Below are 25,808 nucleotides of genomic sequence, written 5' to 3' on the forward strand. Positions count from 1 at the left end.
TCCAAAGTCCCTGAGAGACACTCCTCTGCATCTTCGTTTTCTAAAAACATCAACTGATACTTCAGAAGAGAGATTTTGAGGTGAAGTGGTGTTTCCAGGTACGAGAACAGTTTTATGGGATGCAGGCTACATATACTTTGAGAGGAAATAATGACTGATGCTGGTAGCACTACCAGAATATGTAAATTGAAGGAGGTGACAGATGAACAGAATAGCGTTACTGTTATCCAAAGGACAACACAAGATGACAAAGCCTGAGGGACTGGTGTTTGTTTGTTTTTTTTGGGGGGTCTTTCATTTTAAAGAAATTCTTCAGTGGTAGAAGTCTCTTCAAACGTACACCTTTGGAGAAGCAGAGAGGTGCAGAAATTGTCAGGGGAATTGCAAAAACATAAAAAATTCAGAATTCATTTGTTTCATCAGTGAGGTAGGAGAAGCAGCAGTATTTGGACAAAAAAGGCAGAGCAGTGATGGAAGCATACACAGTTGTGAGGCTTTCCCCAGACACATTCAATAGCAAGTGGTGAGGACATTTCTCTGCTCCATAAAAAACCCCCATTTCATTACTGCTTTGTGCTTGAGCCTTCCATTAGCCTAAGCCTGCAATGCAGCAGGAGTAACCCACACCTCCTAAATGGCAGACAACCTATAAGCTTTAAGAATTACTTTTACAGACTAGTAAAGATATGTTTCAACTACATCAGGCACAAAATAATACAATAAAACATGTCAACAACAGAATAACAGGAATAAATAACCTAAGTTTTAGACAGAAAAAATGCAACCTTAGTTAATAAAATATCCACAGGACAGACATCTAGCAAAAGGTCCGCCTTCAACTACATCTTGCTAATTAAGTGAATGTAATCACAGAATGAAAACAAAATTAACCTGATTTGTGCAGCTCTTTTCAAAGGCAAACTGGAACAAAGAATCATCTTCCCAGTTTCTTCCTTTTATGAATGGGCTCTGTACGTAGCTATTTTGTTCAAGAAATTAGATACTGACATTACTCCCTGGCTGATTTACCAAAATCTTTTCTTTCAGCTCACAAAGAAAAGGAAAATCAGTTCTCTCGGCAAGTGCAGAGATTGCATAAGCACGCCGTGTGTAGCAGCTTATCAGTCGTATAATCAAGGTCACAACACATGGTGAACCCCCAGCGATTGTTGCTGCGGAGCCCAGTGCACACAAAATATACAACACTTTTGGCTTCAAAGGCTTCCCTGATAGCACAATTTGCTTATTATGTGAGCCCTTACAGACGAGTAAGAGAGCACTGTGAAAATAACCCTATCCAAATAGTGCAGAGAAAAGAACTAAAATAGGAAACTAATGTCTACAGCTTCACATTAAACACTGCTGGGCTAGAGACAAAGCAACATTACCATTTAGCTTGGTATCGCAAAAGGTCACATTGACCCGAGAACCTCTTCCAGGGTAACACAAAGGGACCAGAAACATCATGACAGTTTATTCTGAGGGAAAACAAAGCTTTGGGCAGTTTTCCTACTCTTCAAATTACTGACATGCTCAAGAAGATATTCAGCACTGTCCATATCCCTTAAAGCAGACAAAATGGCATAAAGGTGAGTTGAAAATAAAGAATGTTATTTAGATACTGTTTTTCTCTTCTGCAAAATATGTGCATTAATGTCTCCACTGTTCTCTGCAGGATGAAGGGACATTTGTTTTTTCCCTAACAAAAGCTCTGATTACATCAAATGCAAAATGATAAAAAGGACAGATAAAACTAGCAACACAGTTTTTACAGATGACTTGTTCTAGAAGGGTGGCCAAAACCATTTGCACAATGGATCTTTTATGCAACAAGGTGAGATAACAAATCGTGATAAAATAGCTATTAGCACAAGGAATCATACTGAGAGAAGCACCTGCTGCTAGACATGGTGAGTTAGTATTTCAAACAGTACGCATATGAGAGCAACTTCCTTTCCTTACCAGTCCCCAAAGGGCTCCTTCTGTCGTGGCAACAATGGTGGCAGCTCTAGGAGTGTTGTACAGCAACGCCAGTTCCCCAAAACTGCCGTGATTATCATAGCGGCCCACACAGCGTGCCTGGTTGTCTTTTGCTACAACAATATCATACAACCCCCTGGAAAACAATGGAATAGGTGCTTTTCATTAGACAACATTCCAGTACGGACAACAAAAACAGTTTTTTGCTGTTATACAAATAGTCCTCTTATTGCTAGGTGTGACGGAACATGCTTTATTGAGTTTTCCAATTGCCTGACATTAAACTGCTTCTAGCTACAGTATTTTCACAATATCTTTCCATTAATAAAGCATTTTAGTCCCAGTAGATCTGGCCAGAACCTAATTGCTTTCCTCTGCATAGTATTTTGACAATGCTGTTTTAAGTGATCCAGGCAGGGGAAAGAAAGGTAGGTGGATGGGTATAGATGCTCTTTAACTGCATCTGTCTTCTGACAGCATGTGTATTACCCAGTGAGGCCCCTTTGGGGTGTCTCGAATCCATCTATAACCTTTATTTAGCTGTTTTTTCAACAATATCTCTAAAGGTTGTTGCTCCTGATGCCTCTCAGAGAGGGAAAAGGTCTTTTTGATCTAGAAGAGCCATCTGTGAGCACCTTGAGTGAAACGGAACAACTTCTTCCCATTCCTCAGCCTGAAAGTCACTTACTAGTGCCATTTGTTTCCAAATAACTATAGCCATGTAACCTTCAGCCTAGCATTCAGATGTCTGCAGCCCAAGGACTCTATGGGTGAGGTGTCACTGGGTGACCTTAGCTCAGCCTTATAGAGAGAACTTGCTGAGCTATGAGAGTCTGTGAGCTAAAGCTCTGCAAGGTAAGAAGAATAAAGACACAGACCAAAGTGTCATTGTTGAGATGGTAATCACACATAGCTCAAGGACTCAAAAGAAAAATGCTCACATGAAAAAATATAAAATCCCTAAGGAAAAAAAAAAAAAAAAGCAGAAAAGGGCAACTCAGTAAGATGGTGGACACACCATGAGGATGTCCACCTCTGTCACATTTGATTGCCCTTGGCAAATGATCCAAAAGTCAATGGGAACCTAAAGGGGAACATGGAAAGACAAAAGGAAGAGGCAACAATTGCAAAAAGCATGTTTCCTTCGGAAACTATCTTGGAGTAAGTATTCCCTGGTATTTCTAAGAAGATGAAAAGAAACATGCTTCACTTTTCAAAGGCACAGCTGCTTACCACTCAATAACATAGAAGTTGTCTCCATCATCCCCTTGATCAATCACATGTTCCTGAGGTTTCACCTTCCTCTCAAACATGGCATCAAGGACCTGAGACAGCTGCTCCTATAAAACAAACAAGAGGGGGGAAAAAAACACACTCAGAAAACACAACTTGGCATTATTTGCTGGACAAAGGCAAATTCATTTGACCTGATCTGGATAATGAACTGCAACATGCACTGCATTATTTTTACTTTTATGCAAATACAAGTAATTTTGATATTGAATTTTGCTTTCAACTAGAAAGTACTTCACTTTGTTTCTTGCTTATTAATATAAGTTCAATATTGCAGACAAACAGATGCTTCCCTTACAGAAGGGCTATTATCTCAAATTTATGTTCAAATTGCTTTGGCACTGAAATGGTATGCATAAGTTAAGCACATATGTATAAGCACGCTCTCGCTTGGTATAATCTGACACATCTTCACTGCAATGGATACATATGGATTTATATCAGCAGTACACATATTTCATTATATGTATGTCTCAAAACCACACCACAATTTATTAATATCTTATTTGCACTGTCATCAGCCAAGAGCCCCAACCATGACAAGGGCTGTACTCAACAAGCCTCTGGACAAACAAAGTTATTTCCCCAGATACTCTGTGTCTTAGAGAGCCTGCAGCTTCTGCACCAGATGAGATCAGGTAGCCACCGAAGGAGAACACATACAGAAAGTGGGATAAGCTTTGGCAGCATAGCAGATGCAAATGGGGTTTCTGTGATGAGCCATGACTAAACTTTCTTTTGTACGCAGCACAGCCAATGAAGTTGTAAAAGTCAAAGCCCACGCAGACAGCACAACCATACACGATACTGCTATTAGCACTCTTGCAAATACAGGTCATCCAAAGACTTTTCAAAACTATCTATCTGTTCTGGTGAGAGAAGCCACTCATATAAAGGCTTCACCCATTTTCTGCAGGAGAGGTCAAACCACCCAGCCAGGGAAAATAAATGTTATCTCCTCCCCCTTAAACACTGCACTCATCCTACACCATTTTCACTTAACGACTAAAATTTTGAATTGAGATGTACAAGTTATTAAAATAAATGCCTAACACTTGCAGTATGCTAGAAGCTCAATGTATTTGACAACATTACTTGTTACATTATTTTTCATTACAGCATTCCTCATGGTAAGTGCTAGGAAATTAAGACACAGCAGATAGGCAATTTGCTAAAGCCCACTGGAAGACAGTGAGATCCCACAGTGGTATTCCCACTGCAGACACGTGCTGATTTATTCAATACATACACGGCACATCAGTTGCAGAGCTGGGGTTAGGAGCCATCTCACCCTACAGCCAGACATGAGATAAAACTCTCTAACACTAGAAACTCAGATCCACTTCATTTTCTTCTCCAGCTTCCTTCCCACAGTCCTTTCTATGCCGGCACAGACTAACAAGGATTTTTTTTTTTTTTTTTTTTTTTTTTTTTTAAGTACACACCATAAAAGCACAAGGATCCAAGCACCCTGCCATTTCCCACACATGAAACACTACAGCTCACAGAAAGTATGTGCATTTCTCCTCCATTTTTTGTTTCACAAGAACTCCAGAATAAAACTCCAGGTTAAAAAAAAGTCTCTGATTTTCACACTTCAGTCATCATCATTTATAATGATCTTGCAAGGTATCTCAGACGTTCAGTTCTAGACTTGGCTCAGCTACAAGATTATTTGGCTCTAGACTTAGCTCTAGGCAGCTGGGCTCTAAAGCATTTGGTGACTTGGCTCCAGGGATCAGGGTGCTAGAACATTAACCACTAGATCATTCAGTCCTAGATGACATAGCTCTAGACTGTTTAGCTCTAGACTTAGCTTTAGACCTAGAACTAAACCATTTAGCCGAAGACTTCACTCCATACCTTTCAGCTCTGCACTGCTTGGCTCTAGACTGTTCACTGACAGACTCTCTGGTGCGAGACTTGGCTCTGGACTGTTTGGCTCCTGGCATTTTGGCTCTGCATTGTTTGACTCTAAAGCATTTGGAACTAGACCTTGGGGCTCTAGACCGCTCAGCTCCAGACAAGTCAGCGCTAGGCTTGGTTCTAGGTGGCTTTGGCTCTACACTGGCTCTACACTGAAAATATTGCCTCTCATTTCACTCAAACTTTATTCCCTTGTCCTTAAAAACTCTCTTGATACTTAAACTAAATTAAGAACCATTGTCTGAATGCTGTTCAGCCACTTATTTCACAGCATGCATTTAAGTAACAGTTGTCAGAAAACAAGCAATATAAATCTTAAAAAGCTTTTTAAAAATACTGTACCTCAGCAGTGTTTTATTTGGAGGATAAACAGGCAGACTTATTTTTAAGTAAATGAAACACTGAGCTCTTTTGTTAATAAAAGGACAAGCTCTAGCAGATGCCTGAACGGTAAGACCCTCGTTTCAAGTATGGGTACTGAGGATGCCTACGGGCCTTGCTGCTAAGGATAAGAGGCATTGCTCTCACCCAGTACGAAATTCGGTCATAACTAAAATTCTACAAACTCCTTTCTAAGATACTGGGGAGCATACACATGATATTTCACTCACAGCTTTAAACAGCAGAAGGATTACCTACTCCCCCTGCACTTTAGATTGAAGCATAAATCAGGTGTATCACTGGGCATGCTCAAAACTTCAGGGTTAAACTCTGATAAATCTGGATTGATTTCAGTCCAAAGTTCTGTGTGAACCTTGCTAGCAGTGATCCACTGGGCATCAGCTCCTTTGTATTTGATACCAAGTATGACATCAACTAATCATACAAGGTAAGACATTTAAAAGGGCAGTTGAGTCACTGGACCTAAATTCAGCACAGTTCACCCACATGCAACCAGTGGAAAAGGAGTGAATTTGGCCAGGATGTTCGAGTCACACAAACACATTTACTCCTTGAAGGGTTTTATGGTTTGTTTTGTGTTTGTTTGTTTGTTTAAAAAAAAAAAAAAAAAAAAAAAAAAAACTGTTTTGCATGGCACTCTTCTGAAGCTAAGGAGCAAAGAACAGATTTTGAGCCTTACTTTGTAAATATTCCTCACAATTATTAAAGGATATTATACATCAAGCAAAAGCAGCAGCCATGCATTTCGCTATTCAGTAGGTAACCTTTCACAGAAGTCATACTTCCCAATTGTGCAGAGGAGGTTAAAAAGAAATTATTGGGTTATGGGGTGAAAGGAGGCAAGTTCCATACACCATTTAAGGTATACTTAATACTAGGAAAATACTCCCCTCTCTGTGAAGTGCCCTTTGTCAAACTATAATTAATGTACATACTGAAGTCATCTTTCAGCCATGTGCTATCTTAAAGCAGGAGTCTTCAACAGCTGCAGTTAAGACCATTTCCATTACTTCTCTCCCCAGTTGCTTAGAAAGCTTTTCCCAAGAAGCAGTATTTTTCTAAGGCCGCTTTTTCAGCTCAGATATGTTTTTTTGAGTATGAACTGTTTATTAATTTTTGCTTCTGGGTTATTTTGCTGGAAGCCAAAAGATCGACCTAATCAATTTGAATAGTGATCACGTTTTGTACATACCCCTTGAGCTGCTGAATATACTTAGGTGTTTCATTTTTTACTATACACAATCAGGTTACTTGCAAAAGGAGCATTTTAAATGTCTCGAGTAAACAGATACAATGACAGAATCCCAGAACAGCGAAAGAACAGTCTTTGAAAGGACAGCTTTCAAGGAAACTTTTTGACTGAATGTGAATTTCTTAAGCTTACTGCAGTCAAAAGCTTTTAAATACTCCTCTGGGGATGCAGTTCAATGACTCTTGGAGGTTGTACAGCAACCAAGAACTGTGAGAACTTCAAGGAAAGCTGAGCAGCATTTCTGAAACCATAAACTAAAGCCTTTTATATCTCAGACAAAGCTCTGATTCAAACCAGGAAGATGCAGGGACCACTGCTTGTGTTAGAGCTTTCATTCCTCCCCTTTGTTTTTATGTAGTACAATAGTAGTACAATAGAAAAACAAAATAAAATCAACCTGTAGTGGAGATGTCAGTTCCATTTTGATGTAAACACCAAATCAGATATGAGAAGCACTTGTTCTGTGGTCTTTCAGAGGCTGGATTTTATTAGTTCAGGAATGGACCTCTGGAAATATCCTACATACCTGAACTATCCTACAAACCTCATTTAAAAAAAACGAAAAGCAAAAAACACAATTACATTTGCTAAGAGCCAGCAGCAATGGAGACGCTCATCATTAAAACCCCATGCGGAAGCAAGCAGCAATTAATTATTAACTTCAGCAATAAATCTGCAAGATGAAGAAGATCAAGGACAATCTAAAAACATTACTTTTACATTCGCTTGCAGAAAATTTACTGACACACTGACATTTTAAAAAAAAGGTGAAGCAATCTAAAATCAAGCAAATGTAGACAGAGTTCAACAATCATAAATTGCGTAAGTTACTTCAATTTTAAATTGCCCATGAAATTATGAGCTGTTCCATCAGGAAAAGCAAATGAAGTGCAATGGTACCCAGGAGTAACAGACAAATAGCATTAATAAAATACTTTTTCCTAACAAAAACATAAAAAAATATAATTTGCAGGGACAGTGATCTAACAGTCACAGTAACTGACAATTTGACCTGTTTGTATTGTTCATTGACGGTAATCTCCAAATACATGCCCCAAGCCAGTCTGCTTATAATTAAAATTTTATGAACTATCACAATACAAACACAGTGTCTGGACTGTTAGATCAAGCTACAAAACAGCAACTCCAGTTTAGAGTTCCTTAAACTGATATTACCTGATCTAGATTTCTGAAGAGTAGGATATCTTTACATGCTTCCTGCAGTCTGCATCGCTGTTCGTCAGTTTTTGGATGAACTACCTTCAAAAAAAAAAAAAAAAAAAAAAAAAAATGTAAAAATACACAAACTGTCAAACTGTCATGACAGCAAAGAAATATGATTACAAATTGAACCTTCACTTCAAAATGAAAACACAAACACAATTTTAAAGTAACATAGTATAAAGTTCTTTTTTGTTGTTTGCATAAACACTATTTACATATAAATGTACAATGCAAGACAGAGTGAAAGGAAAATACAGAAAAATATTACACTGACAATTAACACATGTTAAAAAACAGTGAAGAGAGACAGTGAAGGATGCCTTTACCTTCCCTTCTAACTGAGCTTTATATACAGTCACAAATAAACCTTTCATCGGGTTAAAGTAACCAACATTCACTGTGTCTCATAAAAATATGTATCTGCTCTATTTTGATTGGGGGGATAATTATGAAAATGTATAAAAAGCTTTAATAAGTTCACATTCACTGTATTAACTGTATTTCTGGAATAGCAGGAGTTCTGAAAAACTGTTACATTAGCAGGCATTTCTAAATATTCTTTGTCCAAGCTTGAGTAGCAGACCTCATTTGAAAATACATATATGTATATATATTTAAAAAAAAAAAAATTTTTTTTTTTACTGATATTGAGCCAGCAGTCAGGAAAATTAATGCTTTTGATGAAATAGATGTATCCAGGTTTAAAACCATTTTGATTGTCAGACAGTCTTTTTTCCTTTTTTTTTTTTTTTTTTTAGCATCCTATGTATGAACTATTTTCTTGTTCAAGACAAATTAGATTAGACTTAGACTTATCCTTGCAGAAGTGCAAGCATCAGTGAGATGGAATCTGGAAATGGAACAGCAGAAAGCCCCTAGAGAAAACACTGACCCTCACCAGCCAGGCTACAGGATTTCCTCACATAAAACATCTCTAAAGAAAGACAATAACAGTACCTGCACTTGCAATTCCTAGAAATTTCTAACTTTCAAAAACAATCGAACAACAGGTGGTCACAAGTCTCAAAACCTTTCAAGGAAGTATTTCTCCTACCCAGGCAAACGGCTTTGACAAGAAGGCAATGAAAAGCATGTGAGGAATTTCAAATACCCGTAAAGGAACAGCTGTGCTTGAGTTTAACTAAACCTTCCTAAGAGCACCAGTACTCTAGGAATTCCCTCAACAAGCGTTAAGTATAATTAAGAAAGGAAAATATCCAAACTTTTATAGATAGTAGACATAAGTAGAGATATCAAGTCCTCTAAAGTAAAACTATATTAAAGCTACAGTGACAAAATGAGTGTACGTGATAAAGTAGCCTTAAGTTTCAGAGCAATGTCACATTGTCAGTGACAGCACACCTCACCACCTCGCAGAATGAAATGCACAAATGGTAAGGAAGTCTCACATACTGACGTCTGCTTGTCAGGCCCTAGAGAGAACCAAGCACAGTGCAATTCATTCATTCTTACCCTTTGTTCTGTATCTTCTTCTTCTTCATCTGGATCGAAAGCCTCAGCACAAACTATAGAAAAAAAAAAAAAAAAGTACATTAGAATAATAATATCAAACAAAGCAAGTTTATTTCCTCTGGATTCATTATCTGTATTTTATTTTCCTACAGGGTAAAAAAAAATTAAAAATAACTTCTTATGTTGTAATGATGTCAGAGACATAAATTCTATCTATTCTCAGAACAAGCACAGCAGAGCTGTTCTCAAACTCATGTAAGAAGTCTGTAACTTATGACAGAAGGTAACGTTGCCTATTGAGTACTCAGGTGCACAGATAAATTTCCTTTTCTTTTTAATCAAAGCATAACAATTGCCCCATTCTCTGCAGTACACTGTATATAGCAAAACTCACTGAAAAAAGGGCAGAGAGGCATGTGGCACTCACTCTTCCTCAAGCCAAATTTGCAAGTATCTACAGCTTTGGTTTGTTTGCTTTAATACAGAGAAATCACATATTTACTCAGAAATTAACCTGGGAAAGGAATAATCAGCCCGACCATACTATATTCTATTAAAAAAAAAATGTTTAATCCCCTCCCCCAATATGCTCCTGTATCTTATTACATTTGAATCAAATGAACATCCAGTTCCAATATGAAAATGACACTGCAAAAATCACACAATTTGATTTGCTCTTATTCTTTTAAAAAAAAAATTTGTGGAAACCATACACTGCAGTGCAAAGGAACAAGGCTTCCAAACAAGTCATTATAATTACAGGATCAGTTACAGGTGAGGTAATGATAATGGTGAGCTTCTAAATTTTCAGATTATTTTTGTCCAGTTTTATTTCTTCAGAAAAGGCTCACCTTCACAGCTATGCTATTACACAGTTTTACAATACTAAACACAGACTCCTTTGCTTGACAGAAGCCTAGATCCCTGGTTCAGATTTCCTTATTAATTCATGGACATATGCTGTTCATACATGTCAAAGTGAACTCTACATTCTAACTACCTGCACGGACAGAGAAAGCAAGAGTCAGTCCCGTGTTCATCTTCTCCTGCTCTTGCTGTAATAAGGATGGTCTTACTGCTGAGGCTATACAATACTTGTAAAATTTTACAAGGAAACACAGACAAGCATTTTTCTTTGTACTTTATCCAGCATCCTGACAATACTGAAGACTTGGCAGAATGCCCAGAAGCTCGCTGCAATGACATATAATAACTGAATGGACTTAGAAAGTATAAATAAAAATAAGCAGACAGGAAAAAAAAAAATCTAGAAGGCTGCCTAGCATTCAGCAACTTGCAAATAATTTGAAAATGCATATACAACAATTGACCTTGTCGTGCTTTCAGAAAGGACTACAGAAATGTGCAAGTTTAGCATAATTTGCTAGGAAAGACTTGCCTTTTTTTTTTTTTTTTTTTTTTATTCCTGCCTAAAAGGTACAGGTCTTTTCTAGCAAATTACATTTTGATTCGTTTTTTCCTGGAGACAGTGAAGAGACTAGAATACAACGCAAGCATTCCATTCATTGCACCACAATGTAAAATCCCAATCATCCCAATCATATAATCATTAGCTATTTAATGAGTACTTATTGCTATCAGTACAATAAACCCAGCGTTGTACTGCTTCTTCTGGCTTGCACCATTCACAATACAGAAACGGTGCAGCAGTGGTGTGCTTACAACACATGCTTTTACTTTAAAAAAGTGCTCTACCACCCGCATTTAGGGTGGGTACTTCACAAAGGATAAAGAGCATCCTTCCAATGCTGAAAAAATGGTATGGTGTAGAGCACAGCCCCAGGATGGCTGCGTTACGGGAAGGTAGACGGCTCAGAGTCCAGAACTGGGACTGATAGGCAAACATTCCCTTAATACGCTACACGAAGGCACTAACAAAGAGAACATTATTAGCATTTCTGTGTGAAAGCTTTCCTCCTCCTTTCATTTTACAGCACAGATCAATGTCTATTATGAAAGCTTTGAATTTTCTAATAAGAAACATTTTCTTCAAAGAAAGGCTCCTTGTTTTATCCAGTACAGTAAAACCGGAGATGAAAGTTATCTTTCTCCTTTATAACCAGCATATCTTACCAGTAACTAGAGATCGATTCTTTATTATGTACCGTAATAAGTACTATAAAAGCACCTACCTACATCTCTTAAAGTACCTGGCATATAAACACATTTAAGGTGCACACCTACGAATTCAGACATCATCATACTTCATTATAAAGCTAGCATTTAAATTCTCAATATTAAGCTGCAAATTAAGTTCTGTTCCTGCCTCAACTGCAAGGTAACTACTGCTAATTGAGGAAGTTCTCCAAGATTTCCTTGGGAAGACAAGTTTCACTGCCATAGTATACTGCATTAGAGCAAAGCACTATCACAAAGCAAACAAAACAACACAGTATTAAACAGTTTTGTTTGGGATTTGTACATTTAAGTCTCTCCCATTTCATCTTACGATCCAGTAAGGATGAAAATAGATTCCTGAAGCCCGCTACAGGTACGGACTAGGACCTAGGACTTTTCCCTTACTCAACATTTCAACATGACAAGGGGCACTATAGAAATATAATAAAAACGTGGCAAAAATCAAATAGAAAAGTATAACGGGAAGACTTTTCTTCAGCCTACTGCAGAGATTTCTTTATTCGTGCAGGAGCAGGGCAGGCATTTTGTATTTCAACGGGCAGCTCTGGCTGACAAGACTTTATTTGCTTGCAGGCAGAGCTGCAGCACAATGCAACATACCTGCTGTTGGGTGGTAAAAAAAAAAAAAAAAAAAAAAAAAAAAGTGATGAGTTCTGAATTCAAGCTTAACCTAATACTGTGATATGCTGGAAGGCCCACAGAAAGCTCTTCAGCCTACCCATATTAATACATAATGACTACCATTTTCCAAATACTTTAAAACATGACTAAGGAAAAGAAAAGGAGAACATTACATCAACATCATTCTGTGGTTCGTGTCTCAATACACCCATTTTTTTTCCTTCTACCTTTCCTAACTGATAAATTAATTGCAAAAGACTGCACTGTTGAACACATCATCTATCAAGATATGCAGGTCAGACTTACCTTCAATGTTTCACATTTTCTGTGCTCAAACAGCATTGCTTCTCTGTCCTGATTGACAAGAACTCCTGTAACTATCCTAAACTATGTAAAACCCATCAGAAATCTAGGGAAGTTTATTTCAGGATGCCTGAAAGTTACTCGTTTTCAAGTTGCAGTACAGCCAGTCCCAACGGAAAGCTAATTGATCTTTCACCTTGATGGAGTGAAAATACCTGCTCTATTATTATATACGTGTCTGAATTAATATTTTAACTATTTTAGTGTCCTAATAAAACAGATACGCCAAAGCAAGCTTATACTCATAAGATTGCCCTAAATAAATGTGTTTGGCAGCATCTTTTCAGACTCATTTAAACATCAGTTAGAAAGGATCTCTCTCTGGAGGTCATCCAGTCCAAACTACCCTCAGAGGGGAGTTATTTGCAACATTAGATCAGGATTGACTTGGGAATCTCCCTGGGTAAAAACTTCACAGCTCCATGGCAGACCTGTTCCAGTATTGCACTGCACTCCTGAGAACGAAGCTTTTTTTTTTTTTTTTTTTTAAATATGAAACCTAAATCTCATAAATATCTTGAAATAAGTGAATTCTGAAATCACACCTGTCTTATCTGAGATTTTCAGCACAACTCTGCCCTTGAGCAAATGCTAGGTATGAAAACACCACTGAAAGTCCCACACAGGAGTGACACACACTGATCACATATTTCCAACAGCATAGCTGTATCAGCATAGATATACACTTCATGAAGACCAAGCGACTTTCCAAATCTACCAACACAGTTCAAATACCTTCGAAAAAGAAGGGTTTTCAATCTCTAGAAGCTTTAGGGAGAAAAGCTTTGATTTTTTTTAATTATTTTTTTTTTTTTTTATCTTAACATCTACATTTTGCCTCTCTTAGCTTGTTCAGCTTCTACAGCTAGTTTAGCTTTCTCCTCATACAGCACCTTCTTTGGCTTTCAAGAAGCAGCACATCTGTTAACACTTCTGAAGGCTCAGAAATGATGCAACTTCGATCTGCGCTTTGTTATGCAGGTGACAGCATCTGAAAGCAATAAAAATCTTTCTGGCTGCAGCAGTGACATAAGCTGTGGTTGGCGGGGGTGAGGGGGGAAGCAAGAGGTGGGGAGAGAATTGAAAGTAGGAAGAAAAGTTGGCCTCTACAACTATCAGTTTTGTTTATGCAAGTTTTAATCGCACCCAAGATACTGCTTTGCAAAATATGTTTTGTCAAGATCAAAGTCCTTGTGCTCTATGCAAATCGCAGAATGTTTCAGCTCCTGTAAGCAAAGCCTTTGTGAGAAACACATGGTTGACATCACTTTTTTTTTTTTTTTTTCCTTTCTTTCAAAATAGCAGCCAAGAGGCTGGGATCTGAAGACCTTTGGACAAACAAGAAAAGTTTTTAATACTGGACATCAAAATTCTGGGTTTTATGTAAGCCAAATGCTTTGTTGATATTTTTGCTGTTGTCGGAAGAAGCAGCAAAGACATGCTGCTTTTGTCATTCTCTGTGTAATTTTGGATAGCACTTTCTGTACTTTGGAGTGAAATCCTATTCACTCCTCTTTACTTAGAAGGATACATTACCTCTAGAGCATCCTGTGAGACCCATCAATAAAAATCCGCCCAGAGCAGCAAATGCAGAGCCACTTTCCAGCCACTTATTCGGATCGGTAATCTTGCACTATGTTTTAGGCTATGTTTCTTGCATTTGAGCTTGCCAAAGCTTCCTGCATGTCATAAGTCTGTCTCTGAGGTGATGGATCCGTAGCCTCTTCTGCGAGCAGTACGCCAGCTGGAGAGGTGACCGCTTCCAGTGGCTTCTCACTCCCTCTTTGACAGCTGAGTTGCTAAAGCAGGCACTTCCAAACTGATGCAGTCAAGATGAACTTTGGAAGCTCAAACAGCTGGCGTAGCTCAATATGATCTGCTGTACTTCAGGAAACAAATTCAAGTTTCCTCTCACTTTTGTTACTGGATAGCGCAGTAACTTTTCGTTTAGCAATTGCACTGTTTCCTGAGTTAAAGATCTCACCGTGTCAAAGACGATAACAAATTCATTCCTAATCCTCCAAGAGGCACAACTGAGACACGGCTTACAGTGACTGGGACTTGAGCAAACAACACCCCCTCAGATCTCCATCAGATACTGACACAAAACATTCAAACCACAGCACTGTTACCATGACCGTATACGTCAAACAAAGTGTAAAAAACTTCAGTTTATAAATATTCAGAAATAATGAATCTAAGTGGCAAAGGAAAAAAATGGATTTTCAGTTCTGGAAACAGCTACAAATTTAATTTAAAAGTTTAAAGTGAAATAGAATGAAATCAACTCGACATGTGCAGAGTTATTCTGCATTATAGAGTAACTGTGAAGGTACTAACCACAGGTAGCTTAGGAGAAGAAAAGGTAGCAATGTTCAGCTGGCTCTCCCAAAGCACTGCTCATGTTCCTAACCCAACCTGAACATGCCCATCTCTGACATGGACACTACTGGTATTTCACTACTTTAACAAAGCAGTAAATGAGGTTGCAGACAGAGGCTGAAAGGAGCTGGTCTGGATCACAGTTACTCAAGGCACAACCCTGGGGAGCTGTTTTTGCCCAAGGAGGCTGGGGCATCGCAATCACTTAAAAGAACCAGATGATGTATTACAGTGCTTGCTGTCCTTGCCTTTAGAAACCTTTGATAACTGCTCCCTCGGTATGTTTACATACTTTCCAGTCCTATTATCTACATCAGACTGCTCCAGCTTGTCTTCCTTCTGACATACCACGAAAGAAATGCAACAGTTCCAGTGACAATGGCTTGCGATAAAACCCTAACGCCAGTGTCACACACTCCTGCTTCATACTGATTTCACTTGTGAGCTCCGAGTATAACCCATAATCAATTATAAATGTCAACGTCTATCATAATGTGGTTGTGTGTTGTTTGTTTGTTTCTTTCTTTCTTTACAGTAAATCTTCAGAAGACAATCCTCTGCTTGTACATCTTTATTGAAATCCTCTTTCTACTCAGAAGCAGTTAAAATAAAACCTGCGTTGATGCGGGGCTGGGGACAGAATTCTCTTCTACCTCTTTGGTACAACCTGATGAACATTACTCTTTTTTTTTTTTTTAAAACCAATGTTTATCATTGTATTTGGTGTATTTAGTCACCTGTTGAATTATATAGAAGCACAACTTTTACTTAATACCTTTATGTACAAGTTATGTGAAGTACTTTAGCTCATCCTTCCATTTTATGTGCTCACAAGGGGCTACTACCATCCCATATCACAGAATTCAGGTTCTGGCAAATAATAAAATTGTAAGGTTATTATTTTGTTCCACCAAAAAAAAAAAAAAAGCTGAATAAAAAAATAAAATCCTTCTAAATAAAATCTTCTAAAGGTACATATCTGTGTACACTCCAATAATTCTACATAATTTCTAGATTGTAATTTTTTTATTATTTTAAATCCTACAATTTACAGATGACTTATCATGAAAGCACTCGATAGATCAAACACAGCACTCTGCAAGCGGTGTCTCTTTTGTACAGCTGGAGAAGCCAAAGGACAAGATTACATGATTTCGCAGAAGCCAACTACTAAGCCACAAGTGGGACCGCTGCATTTTTGGCTTCCACATCTCTACTCGTGACAGTAGAGCCCCGTATCCCATCAGACAGTCTGCTCTGGACCTGGCAGTAGGAGGCAAGCCTGCAGGAAAAGTAACAACAACAACAAGCTTTCCATCACAGTAGAGGACTGATTAAAACAGAAAGCTTTCCATGTGGCAGTATCAAAAGAGTTCACAGCTCTGACATGGGAACAACCAAACCCAAAACATTGTCCCTTAGATCTTAAACAGCAATTTAAAGGTTGCTACTTTTGTTTCTAAGTTCTTTTTCTACTTTTAAACAAAATAACAAAGTATTTTAGCATTAGATATTATCATTGTGTGTGGTGCACCCTGAGAAATTCAGGTGAAGAAAGCTTTATTCTTGCAAGTTCAGGAATCAGAAGGCTGCCATGGATAAACATGCTGCTGACCTTGGTCAAGCCTTCTAAGAGAGCCTTACCGATGAGATAGTCATCCATAAAAAAGGTCTCCTGGAAAACATGATGCTACTACTATTTCAGAGCACCCAGCTTCACAATTGTAGAAGTAAACCTTCAGCTTTAATGATCTTCTGTTTGAGCCAGTCACATAAATCTTACCACACTTCTAAATAGTTATGTAACCAAAGCAGATAAAACCAGAAACTAAGCACCAAAATGTCTACATACCTGACAAACACAATAATACTGTGCGTCTCAGTCAGAAACTGCATGGAGAATGGTCATTTCACATTCTGGTTACATCAAATCACCACAAGTTCCAAGAAATGGCCCAAATGCATACCTCCACAACATAATAAAATAAAAATAAATCTGCCAGGCTTTTAGTTGCAAAGAATAGATAGGAAAGACAATCTAGCTGAGAAATAAAACAGAAGTAGTGTTTTTCCATTTTAGAAATAAGAACTTCTCTTTCAGTCTCCAGACCAAGGCATTTGCTGTTTTTATACTTGCAATTCTGATACGTGAATTGCTAAACCTGCAATGAGGCACGTGGTATTATAAAAGAACCAACAGCATCTTAGGCAAAGTGCACCAAAGTACTCGTGTGTTAGAACAGCAGGTATTTAGCAATGAAAATCACCTGCATCTTCCTGGCATCGATCACGACAGAGAAATGAAGGATGTCGATGTGTTAGAAGGCATTTCTGAAATTAATGGTTCAGAAACTTAGAAGTGATTTTTTAGGATTTATAGAGAATGTCCAAATAGATGAAAAAATCCATTATCCCTAACGGAATGAGTATTGCCATGTTTACCCATAGTAACAGCAAACAATATAAAATAAGCATGGTTTTGACACAAAAAGGTTGTGTGTAGAGTGATGTGGAAGTCCTCAGATCCCTGTGCTTTGAGATGACTGCATCCTATCCTGGCAGGCTGGCAAAGCAGGGAATGCAGAAACCTACTGTCCAATCCCTTGAGCAAAAAACAAACAAAACCAAGCTGAACAGCAACTACCTTGGTTTCTGCCAAGCTGTGCGGTAAATGTGGGGCTCTGCTAGTAACTGAGAACACACAACTATTTGACTTGATGCAACTTACCTTTAGGATGAGTCAACTCTGGATTTTAGTGGCTCGCTGAATAAATGGATGTACAGGAAACCCACAGCTGAGCCAGTCTGGCAAAAGACTAAAATTAGGCAGAACTTAATCAGTTAGAAGTTGTGTGCTTTATTCATAAGCAGTAAGTTCTGTGCTTTCCTGATATGAATTAGTGAGTTTAAGAAGGATACTCTCCTTCCTGTGCCCAGTTCTGGAGATGTGGGAAATATACACTCAGATATGGCAATCGTGGAATCAGGTAGAGTGCTTCCAGCAGACAAATACCCATCTCCCACAGCCAAGCCATGATTTATTAAGCCTCTCTTTAAATAAGATCACTATAAAAGTGGTCACAGGACTTCCTAACCGAGATTGCTTTAAGCGCATTATACTCCCTGTAGTTAGTTTTTAGCATGCTGACCTCTGGAGCTTTGCATTATTTGGAGTATGTGCAGTCTCCTGAGGTGTTGTGGTGTTAAAAATGACTCAGGGAAGTTCCTGAAAACACATGAAACATCCTTTCATATTTAAATCAAATAAAGTGCTACTTTATTTATTAACATGAACAATGCAAATCACTTCCCACTCCTGAAGTCACTCCAAATATATACATCACAGAACCATGCCTTGCACTAAGCATAAAACTGCCTTTTTAGCCTTTATCATGTTATGCATTTTGAGATTTCCTCCAGTGTGTTTGCTTTCAGTTCATTATGTAGAACAAAACTATGTGAGAATGTTGTAATTTGGGCTTGAATTTGCATGATAAAACATAGCTAGGGTTAAAAAATAAATAAAAAAATCTCCATGTAGAATCTCTGTGTAACCTCCACTCCAACCCCTCAAAAAAATGATAATGAAATTTTATTAAAAAGTCAGCTGAAGGCTGTGATTTTTCAAAAAGTATTTATATATCTAAAGATAGACTAGCATTTAAGTACACCTTTTAATGATCCTTTATGTAAAAGAATTAATCACCTGCACCTTTTGCCACCTGAATACTTTTGAAAGACTAATCCTTAGATGATTAGACTGTTTAATAGATGTGCATAGTTATAACTTACTTCTCCCAATTAATAAAAAAGGACTAATCTGAGTTAAAGATATCCAGCTTCAGATGGACAATTTTAATCATGTAACACTATAAGAATGAACAGTTATTTTAAAAGATATAACAAAGAGAAAAACTGAATGAAATCTACTCTACTGCTGCACTACTTATTCATTTATATTTGCATTTAGTAGTTTGCATCAGATTGGGTCCTACCAGATACTAAACTAACTTAAGTCTTAGATATGGATGCTCATGAGGTGCTGCATTTCTCTATGTCTTAAACAAAAAAATAATCTAGCAAATTACAAACAGAATTATTCACACGTGTGAGATTCAAGTAATTGTGAAGTCACGACTGCTAATTTCTGAAAATAAGCTTTTCATTATTCACTGAATGCCAATTACATGCCAAGATTTTTTAAACAAGTCCCAGTATTGCAAACAGAAAATAGGCTTTTTTGTTGTTGTTGTTTAACGAATAATGATTCAGGCACTTTCTTACATGAGAGCACCCACACAATTTATCACCACTTTCATCTGTCATCCCACACACTTGGCTTTTGCTCATATCAACATTTTTCAAAATGTATTATTTTCATTCTAGTTATGATACCAGTTTTGCAATCATTAGGGCTAGCAAAAAATGATAGAGGCATCAGGCTGTTGAAAAAGGAAAGCTGTTCATGCCATTTGTAAAACTTTGGATTTCTGAACTCAGAAGTCTCTTTCTGTTTATCATCTGCCTCAAAACCTTTCAGCAGAATTTGTTATGCTATCAGTTTTGTAAGAGGGTGAATAATCAGGATAAAAATTCATTAAATAGCTGCAAGAGAAGAAACCAGATCATGATTTACAAGTCATCCTCTCTGATAATCAGTAGTCTAGCAAGTAGAAAGCAAGAGAACGGCACAAAGTCAGTCACTCTCTCCCTCCCTTGATGATATAAGGTGATGAGATTTTTTAATCACTGAAGTAGTAGTGCATCCTGCAAGAGAAAATACTTGAAACCAAAAAATATAAAATAAAAAAGTCTTGCCTCTTGCTTTCTCTCTTCATTGCTATTATTTAGGTGTCCTTATTTATAACATGATCCCAAAACTGTTGTGTCTTTTGTGGGGCTTTTTTTAAACCAAATACTAACACATTGCTTGGCAATAATTAATATAAAAGTTTTCTTAGAAAATGATTTTTAGAGCTGTCATTTTAAAAGTCTAGAAGCTACTAAAACGATTTTACTATGCATAATATTATCATATCCTGACATCTCAACATGCCAGGGTGTGAAGAAAATGCCGTATCTCACTGCAAAGCCCAGAGAGATATCAGACTTTAACAACATATCTACTTTATGAGATGATTGCTCTTCTTTGATAGGAGCCAAAAGAATGAAGAGAGTTGAAAGTAGAGTCCCCTACTGACAAAATCAACTAATGTGTGGGCCTCTTATAGAAGTACACCCTGTGAGGAAAGAAAAAGCCAGGGCATCAATTTACGCACTACTGAAATATGAAACTCTATACCTACACTCTCTAAAAGTAATATGTTAAAATCTGATGTGAAGATGAAAAAACTATTGTTTTCTCATTTGCTAGACTGCTAGAAAGAAGCAAAAGAAACTTCAAAAAAGCTGATTTCAAACCCAGTATTTGTTGGGGATACTACATGACAAACCTGAGGCCATTGCCAAGGTCTTTGAATATTAATGAATAATACTGAATGACAGATGCTCATACAATTATAATACTGATAAAAGCATTTACATAAGGATTAACACAGCTAATTCCTATTGCAAACTGCTGTAATTCCAGCTAGGTTACACAGAAAACGTTTTCTTTTTATTGTTATCAAGCACTTAGCTAAGGTTCCCAGCAATAACACCATACATCATAAAAGATAAAGTTTTTTTTATATTAAGACCCATAAAGGCACTTGAATCCAGGAATGTCACCAGGCAATGATTATTTTTCAAATGGAAGGAATGGATTTTAAATATCTGTGGACTAGGGAATGAGAAAAGCAGTAATGTATGCATACGTACACACTCATTCCTTCTCCACTTGTTAAAATGTGGACTGACTAGTCATAAAAACTGCGAAGATGAAAAAAATACTTCCTGTGACAATTAAAAGCATAATTATGATTCTGTGATTTCATAGAATGCTGTTCCCATTATTCATGAAAGCAGTTTGAGTAGGCTGAGTTGGAATTTCAAAATGCCTTGCAATCAAATAGTGATGGGCTGTGACATTGACCATTTTGAGAAGGTAACATGACCTGAGCTTTGCTCAAAAAAAGCACGTGACACTGCTAAATGGTGCCCTTCTGTTAGAATCTCATCCCACTCTGAAGTATTTGCATGTAATCTGGAAAGGATGGTTTGATCTGAAAGAGGCAAATTTCAGTTTCTATTAAATCCCATCGAAATAAACAAACAAAAAATAAATAAAAAAAACACACCAAGAAATTATTCAACTTTAAACATATTTCAAGAATACCAACTGAAGATTAATATTCACAAACAGGGTATCTGAAATCAGAATACTTTTGAGCTGTATCTGTGACAGAGCAATTCTAAAAACAGTGTCTGCCGACAGGAAAACAGCTTTTTAGGCAACCTGAGAAGCAGAAGGAGGTAATTTTCTTTCCTCAGTGAGGCTACAAAAGAACACAAACACGCAGCTGAGGACTGAACAGCCGCCTCTGCTTAGCGCAGGCTCTTCCCATGCTCTATGTTTCTCATTTTGTTTCTCTCTTTAAAAAGGCACAAGCACATAGATAAGATCAAGAAGATAAAGGGAGCCATGGCACAGCACCAAGAAACAAAGATCTCCTTGGAGATCTTCAAAAGCTGCCTGTGGTCCAGGGCAGCCTGTTCTGGGTGTCTGTGCCTGAGCAGGGGTTGGACCAGATGCACCCACAGGTCCCCTCCAACCTCAACCCCTGTGATCCTGTGAAACAGCAACTACCCAGTGCAACGCTCCTCCTTAGCAAAGATGGCAAAGTTTACCAAAATGTTGTCAGCTAAAATTTTCTCTCACTATATAAATATTTATTCCGTCTGCAATCATACCTTAGGAGAGGGCTTAGCACCTGCTTCCAGAGACAGCAAATTTGATCCTTTCCACTTCACTGAGTCTCTGCTGAAAGCTGCCCCTACCAAAGCAACTCCCATCCATTCAGTTAATTTTACATTAACATGGAAATGGCCACAGATCCTGACAACCATGTCATTTGGATGGCATAAAAATATTGGGGAAATAATATCTTGCTTCCCTACATTATATAATTTAATTGTTTATAAAGCAATTGAATGTGAAAACTGTCATCAAACCCATTCTGATCCCAGAGAGACCAAAAGGAGATTGAGGAGGGAGTACTTACACGGGAGACACCAGGTCACTCAGATAAACTGAAATCACTGGAGAAAACAGATGCAAACTTTCTGCCACAGGTCTATAGTACGGGTGTCATTTTGTCAGTTTTTTTTTTCTTTTTAATCCTGTAAAGAAATCAGCAAGTCTGCTGGAGAGTGGGTGTTTTGTAGAATGAATCAAAGGTGTCTAGAAATGGTAATATGAGAAATCCAGCAAAAAAGTTTACTTTTTTGAAAGATAAGACTAAAGGAAGAGGAGAAACTATGCCCAACTGAGACTGAAGTAGGCGTGACAGTCTTCATTCCAAAAACACAATTAACTTTCATTCATACACTGTCAGTAGCAAACTCTCCTCGGTTGCTGCAGTGGGACAAATAGCAATGCTTTCTCTTCCCTCCAGTTCTGAAATAGCTTTGATATTGGTTGTGAAAGGAGACACCACTGATGTCTCCCACCTTCCTGCCCTGCCTGCAGTTACTAACCAAGGGCCAGGGGTGTTCTTTGAGGTTGCTCTCACTACAGACTGGGACCTGACCAAAAAAACAAAAAGTTTGTCAGGAGCCCCTATACTTGGAAGAAGATCAAGAAATGCAATCATGCAAGAATGAATTTCAACACAATCCAGCTCTTGGACAGGAACGTATTTGTATGGTTCTGAGGCTATCCAAACCAAGCCTGGGCAGACTGAGTCAGGCAGCAAGAAGTGTAACATGAGTTACTCATACCAGCAAAAGGCTCAGACATTGCTAATTTGCTTAAAGCAGCAGCAAGAAAACTCTTCTACTGGGTAATTAGCACTGAAATTGCCAACGGCACCACAGTCTTTTGCATCGCATAGTCAGGAGATTTTAAAACTGGGGTGGGAGGGGGGATACGTGCAATTACTGCAAAGATAGATTGCGATTTTTCAAATATTTTAATCAAGTCAGTCACCAGCTTGTTACAAATTAGGACTGCCACCATGCTTGAGGTTTGAGTGCCTGCCATGGAACCTCAATCTGTTACGTGGCCAAACATGCTATACGCGAGTAATGTGTTCATTAAATAAATTCTAAGGGAACATCGAGCTCTCGTTTCTCTTTCTCCCTCCTCGCACTTCTTGGAAAAGGCTGTTTCTCTTCATAAGAACACTGCTTTACCACTCTGCACTTCTATAAATAATGCCACGAATGTGATTAGATAAGCCTCCTTTCCCCAGGATGACCCTCCTGCACAGATTGGGGAGTTTCTCACTGACCCACCCAGGGCCACCTGCTTTGCAGGCTGAACCTCTGACCAGCACACAAAGCCGTGTTTCTCTGGTCAAGAAGCAACTGGTATTCTCTACAGAGCATTTACAGCTGCCAAACCACTTGGAAGAGTTTAATGCCAAGCACGCCACTCACTCTCCCTCCCTCAACAAGGAGCACATCAGCACAGGAGATGATTAACTAGCAACAGCAGCAGAAATGGGGAGCGAACGTGATACGAAAGCGATATTATCACTTTGGGTCAGCGATTTGAGAAAAAAAACGTACACAGAAAATTAATTGGTCTTCTGGAAAAAAAAAAAAAAAACACAATCAAGATAGTTTGAAATTTAAAAGGTTAGCTTGACCTTCCTAATAGATCGCTATTTCTCAAGCAGTTTTTATGAATCCTGATGTTCTCAAAGTATTTTATTGAAGTACTGCATAAGCTAGAAGTGAGTAAACTCATCTGCTCAAGGTTTTTAAAACAAGCAAAAGTAAACTTCCTGTCCAATTCCTGCCTCTGGGTTAGAAAACTTGTACTTTGAGTAAATCTTACAGAATGACAGCTAAATATTTACTGACATTAAAGCAGCATTTGCCAGTACAGTCAAAAAAAAAAAAAACAAGAACACCACGTTTGGATTTTTAACAACTAAAAACCTAAATGAAAATTCAGTAATTTCTAAGTTTGCTCCTTACTGAAACTTCCCTGCAACTTGAAAAACCAATACAATCTGGTTTTGCTACATGCACCAAAATGAAAAAAGATGCAAAGAACTACAGGCATCATTCCTTCTCCCTGTTTCCTCAGCTGTATCCAGTTTGGAGCAACAGGAATAAGAAAATGTATCTTCCATGGGTTTACGTATCCTTGGAATTTGCATTAGTACCCCAAGTAATCAGGATCATCTGGTTATCTTTAGGGAGCTAATCACAACTTACCAGATGTAACCATTCCAAATTTCAGTACCAAAGGCAGAAATAAAGCAGTTTAGGAGAGAATCTGTAACTACTGTATGCAAGTTGAAGACATTTTAATTGAAATAAAAATACTGCAAGCGGTATAAGAAATTAAAACAGTAATAAAGAAGGTCATTTTTAATACAATTCCTATAGTCAAATGAACATTTCAAAACTTCATCAGAAACATGAAATTCTTAAAAGAAATAACATACCTGATACTCTTCTGTTGCATCGGTTAATAACTGGAGCTGCAAAAGAAAAAAAATCAAAATTACAAATGCTATTTACTATTAAGAATTCACAGTCTTATCTTGAATAATCATGGTAATTTTTGCCAAATTCCATATAAGTCTCTCCCCCCCCCCCCAAGAAACAACTAATAAGTACTTTGATATAAAGCTTTGATCCGCCTACTTGCCAGACAGTAAGTATTTATTAAAAGTTAAGTTTGTCTTCCAGAAGGCCATCACATGCTAAGATAGAGAGCAAGCAGTTTGTTTTTACCCAGTTCTGAAAAAACATACAAACACACACACATCTACAGAGATAACTCAATCTTAACCTACCATCAAGCCCCAGCCCACTTTACATAGCATTATTCCGCAGCATCACAACGCTATGTTAGCTACATCTAATTAACACGGATTAGAAGCTGATGAAGCCCATTAACTAAAGCATTCCATACCGCTACACACCCCAAGCCACATAACAAACAGTGCATCGTTCAGCACTCCCATACTAGCGCCAGTCTTTCCCCTTGACAAAAGCTATCTTCTGTTAAAGCCAAAGAATCCTGAGGTGGATGAGCTGTTTCACTGCTTTTTCATTCATGCTGCTAGCTATACGTACTGATTAAACATTCTCTCTAATCTCCCTGTTCACATGCATTTCTACTTTAAGCCACCCTTCAGTGAACAGCATCCTCTCCCCTTTTTCCACTGTAATCAAGTTCCTCTGAGTTCCTTCAGTCTCAACACAAAAATAACCAGCCTGTAAAGCTTCACAAACCAGCCCAGAACAAAACCAAAACACTCACGTGCTCCCCCACCACTCACAACCAAAGCAATTTTATTCTGAATGTTTCATGCTTTCCCCGTCCCTCTTCCCCCCAACTGATAACTGCATTTTTCTGATCTAACCAGTGACATTCCTATTCCATTCTTTAAATATTTAAGAATTAGATGAACCTTTATACTACAAAGTACACGCATCAGACAGAGCCAGACACGTGCTACCAAAGACTTAGCGATACCACCATTTATTTATTTATTTTAGAAGTTAGAAACATTCCTGTATCTCAGCACTACCAGCATAGGAATACCAACGCTTTCTTAATCAAACATACAAAAACTCTTCTTCTTTTGAGCATTTTCAGCAACCT

The 25,808-nt window shown here is 38.0% G+C and overlaps 1 protein-coding gene across 1 annotated transcript in view; it reads right to left on the reverse strand.

The window, feature by feature from the left end:
• Window positions 1–25,808, reverse strand: part of PRKAR2A (protein kinase cAMP-dependent type II regulatory subunit alpha) — a 56,599-nt gene that overhangs the window by 10,468 nt on the left and 20,323 nt on the right. The window contains exons 2-6 of the mRNA XM_084531008.1: window positions 24,640–24,675; window positions 9,551–9,603; window positions 8,030–8,113; window positions 3,214–3,320; window positions 1,963–2,116 (exon numbers count right to left, since the gene is read on the reverse strand). Of these exons, the coding sequence (XP_084387134.1) occupies window positions 1,963–2,116; window positions 3,214–3,320; window positions 8,030–8,113; window positions 9,551–9,603; window positions 24,640–24,675 (434 nt within the window). The remainder of the gene's footprint in view (window positions 1–1,962; window positions 2,117–3,213; window positions 3,321–8,029; window positions 8,114–9,550; window positions 9,604–24,639; window positions 24,676–25,808) is intronic.

This window comes from Aythya ferina, assembly GCF_964211825.1.
Source record: "Aythya ferina genome assembly, chromosome: 10".
In the NCBI taxonomy this organism is placed as follows: Eukaryota; Metazoa; Chordata; class Aves; order Anseriformes; family Anatidae; genus Aythya; species Aythya ferina.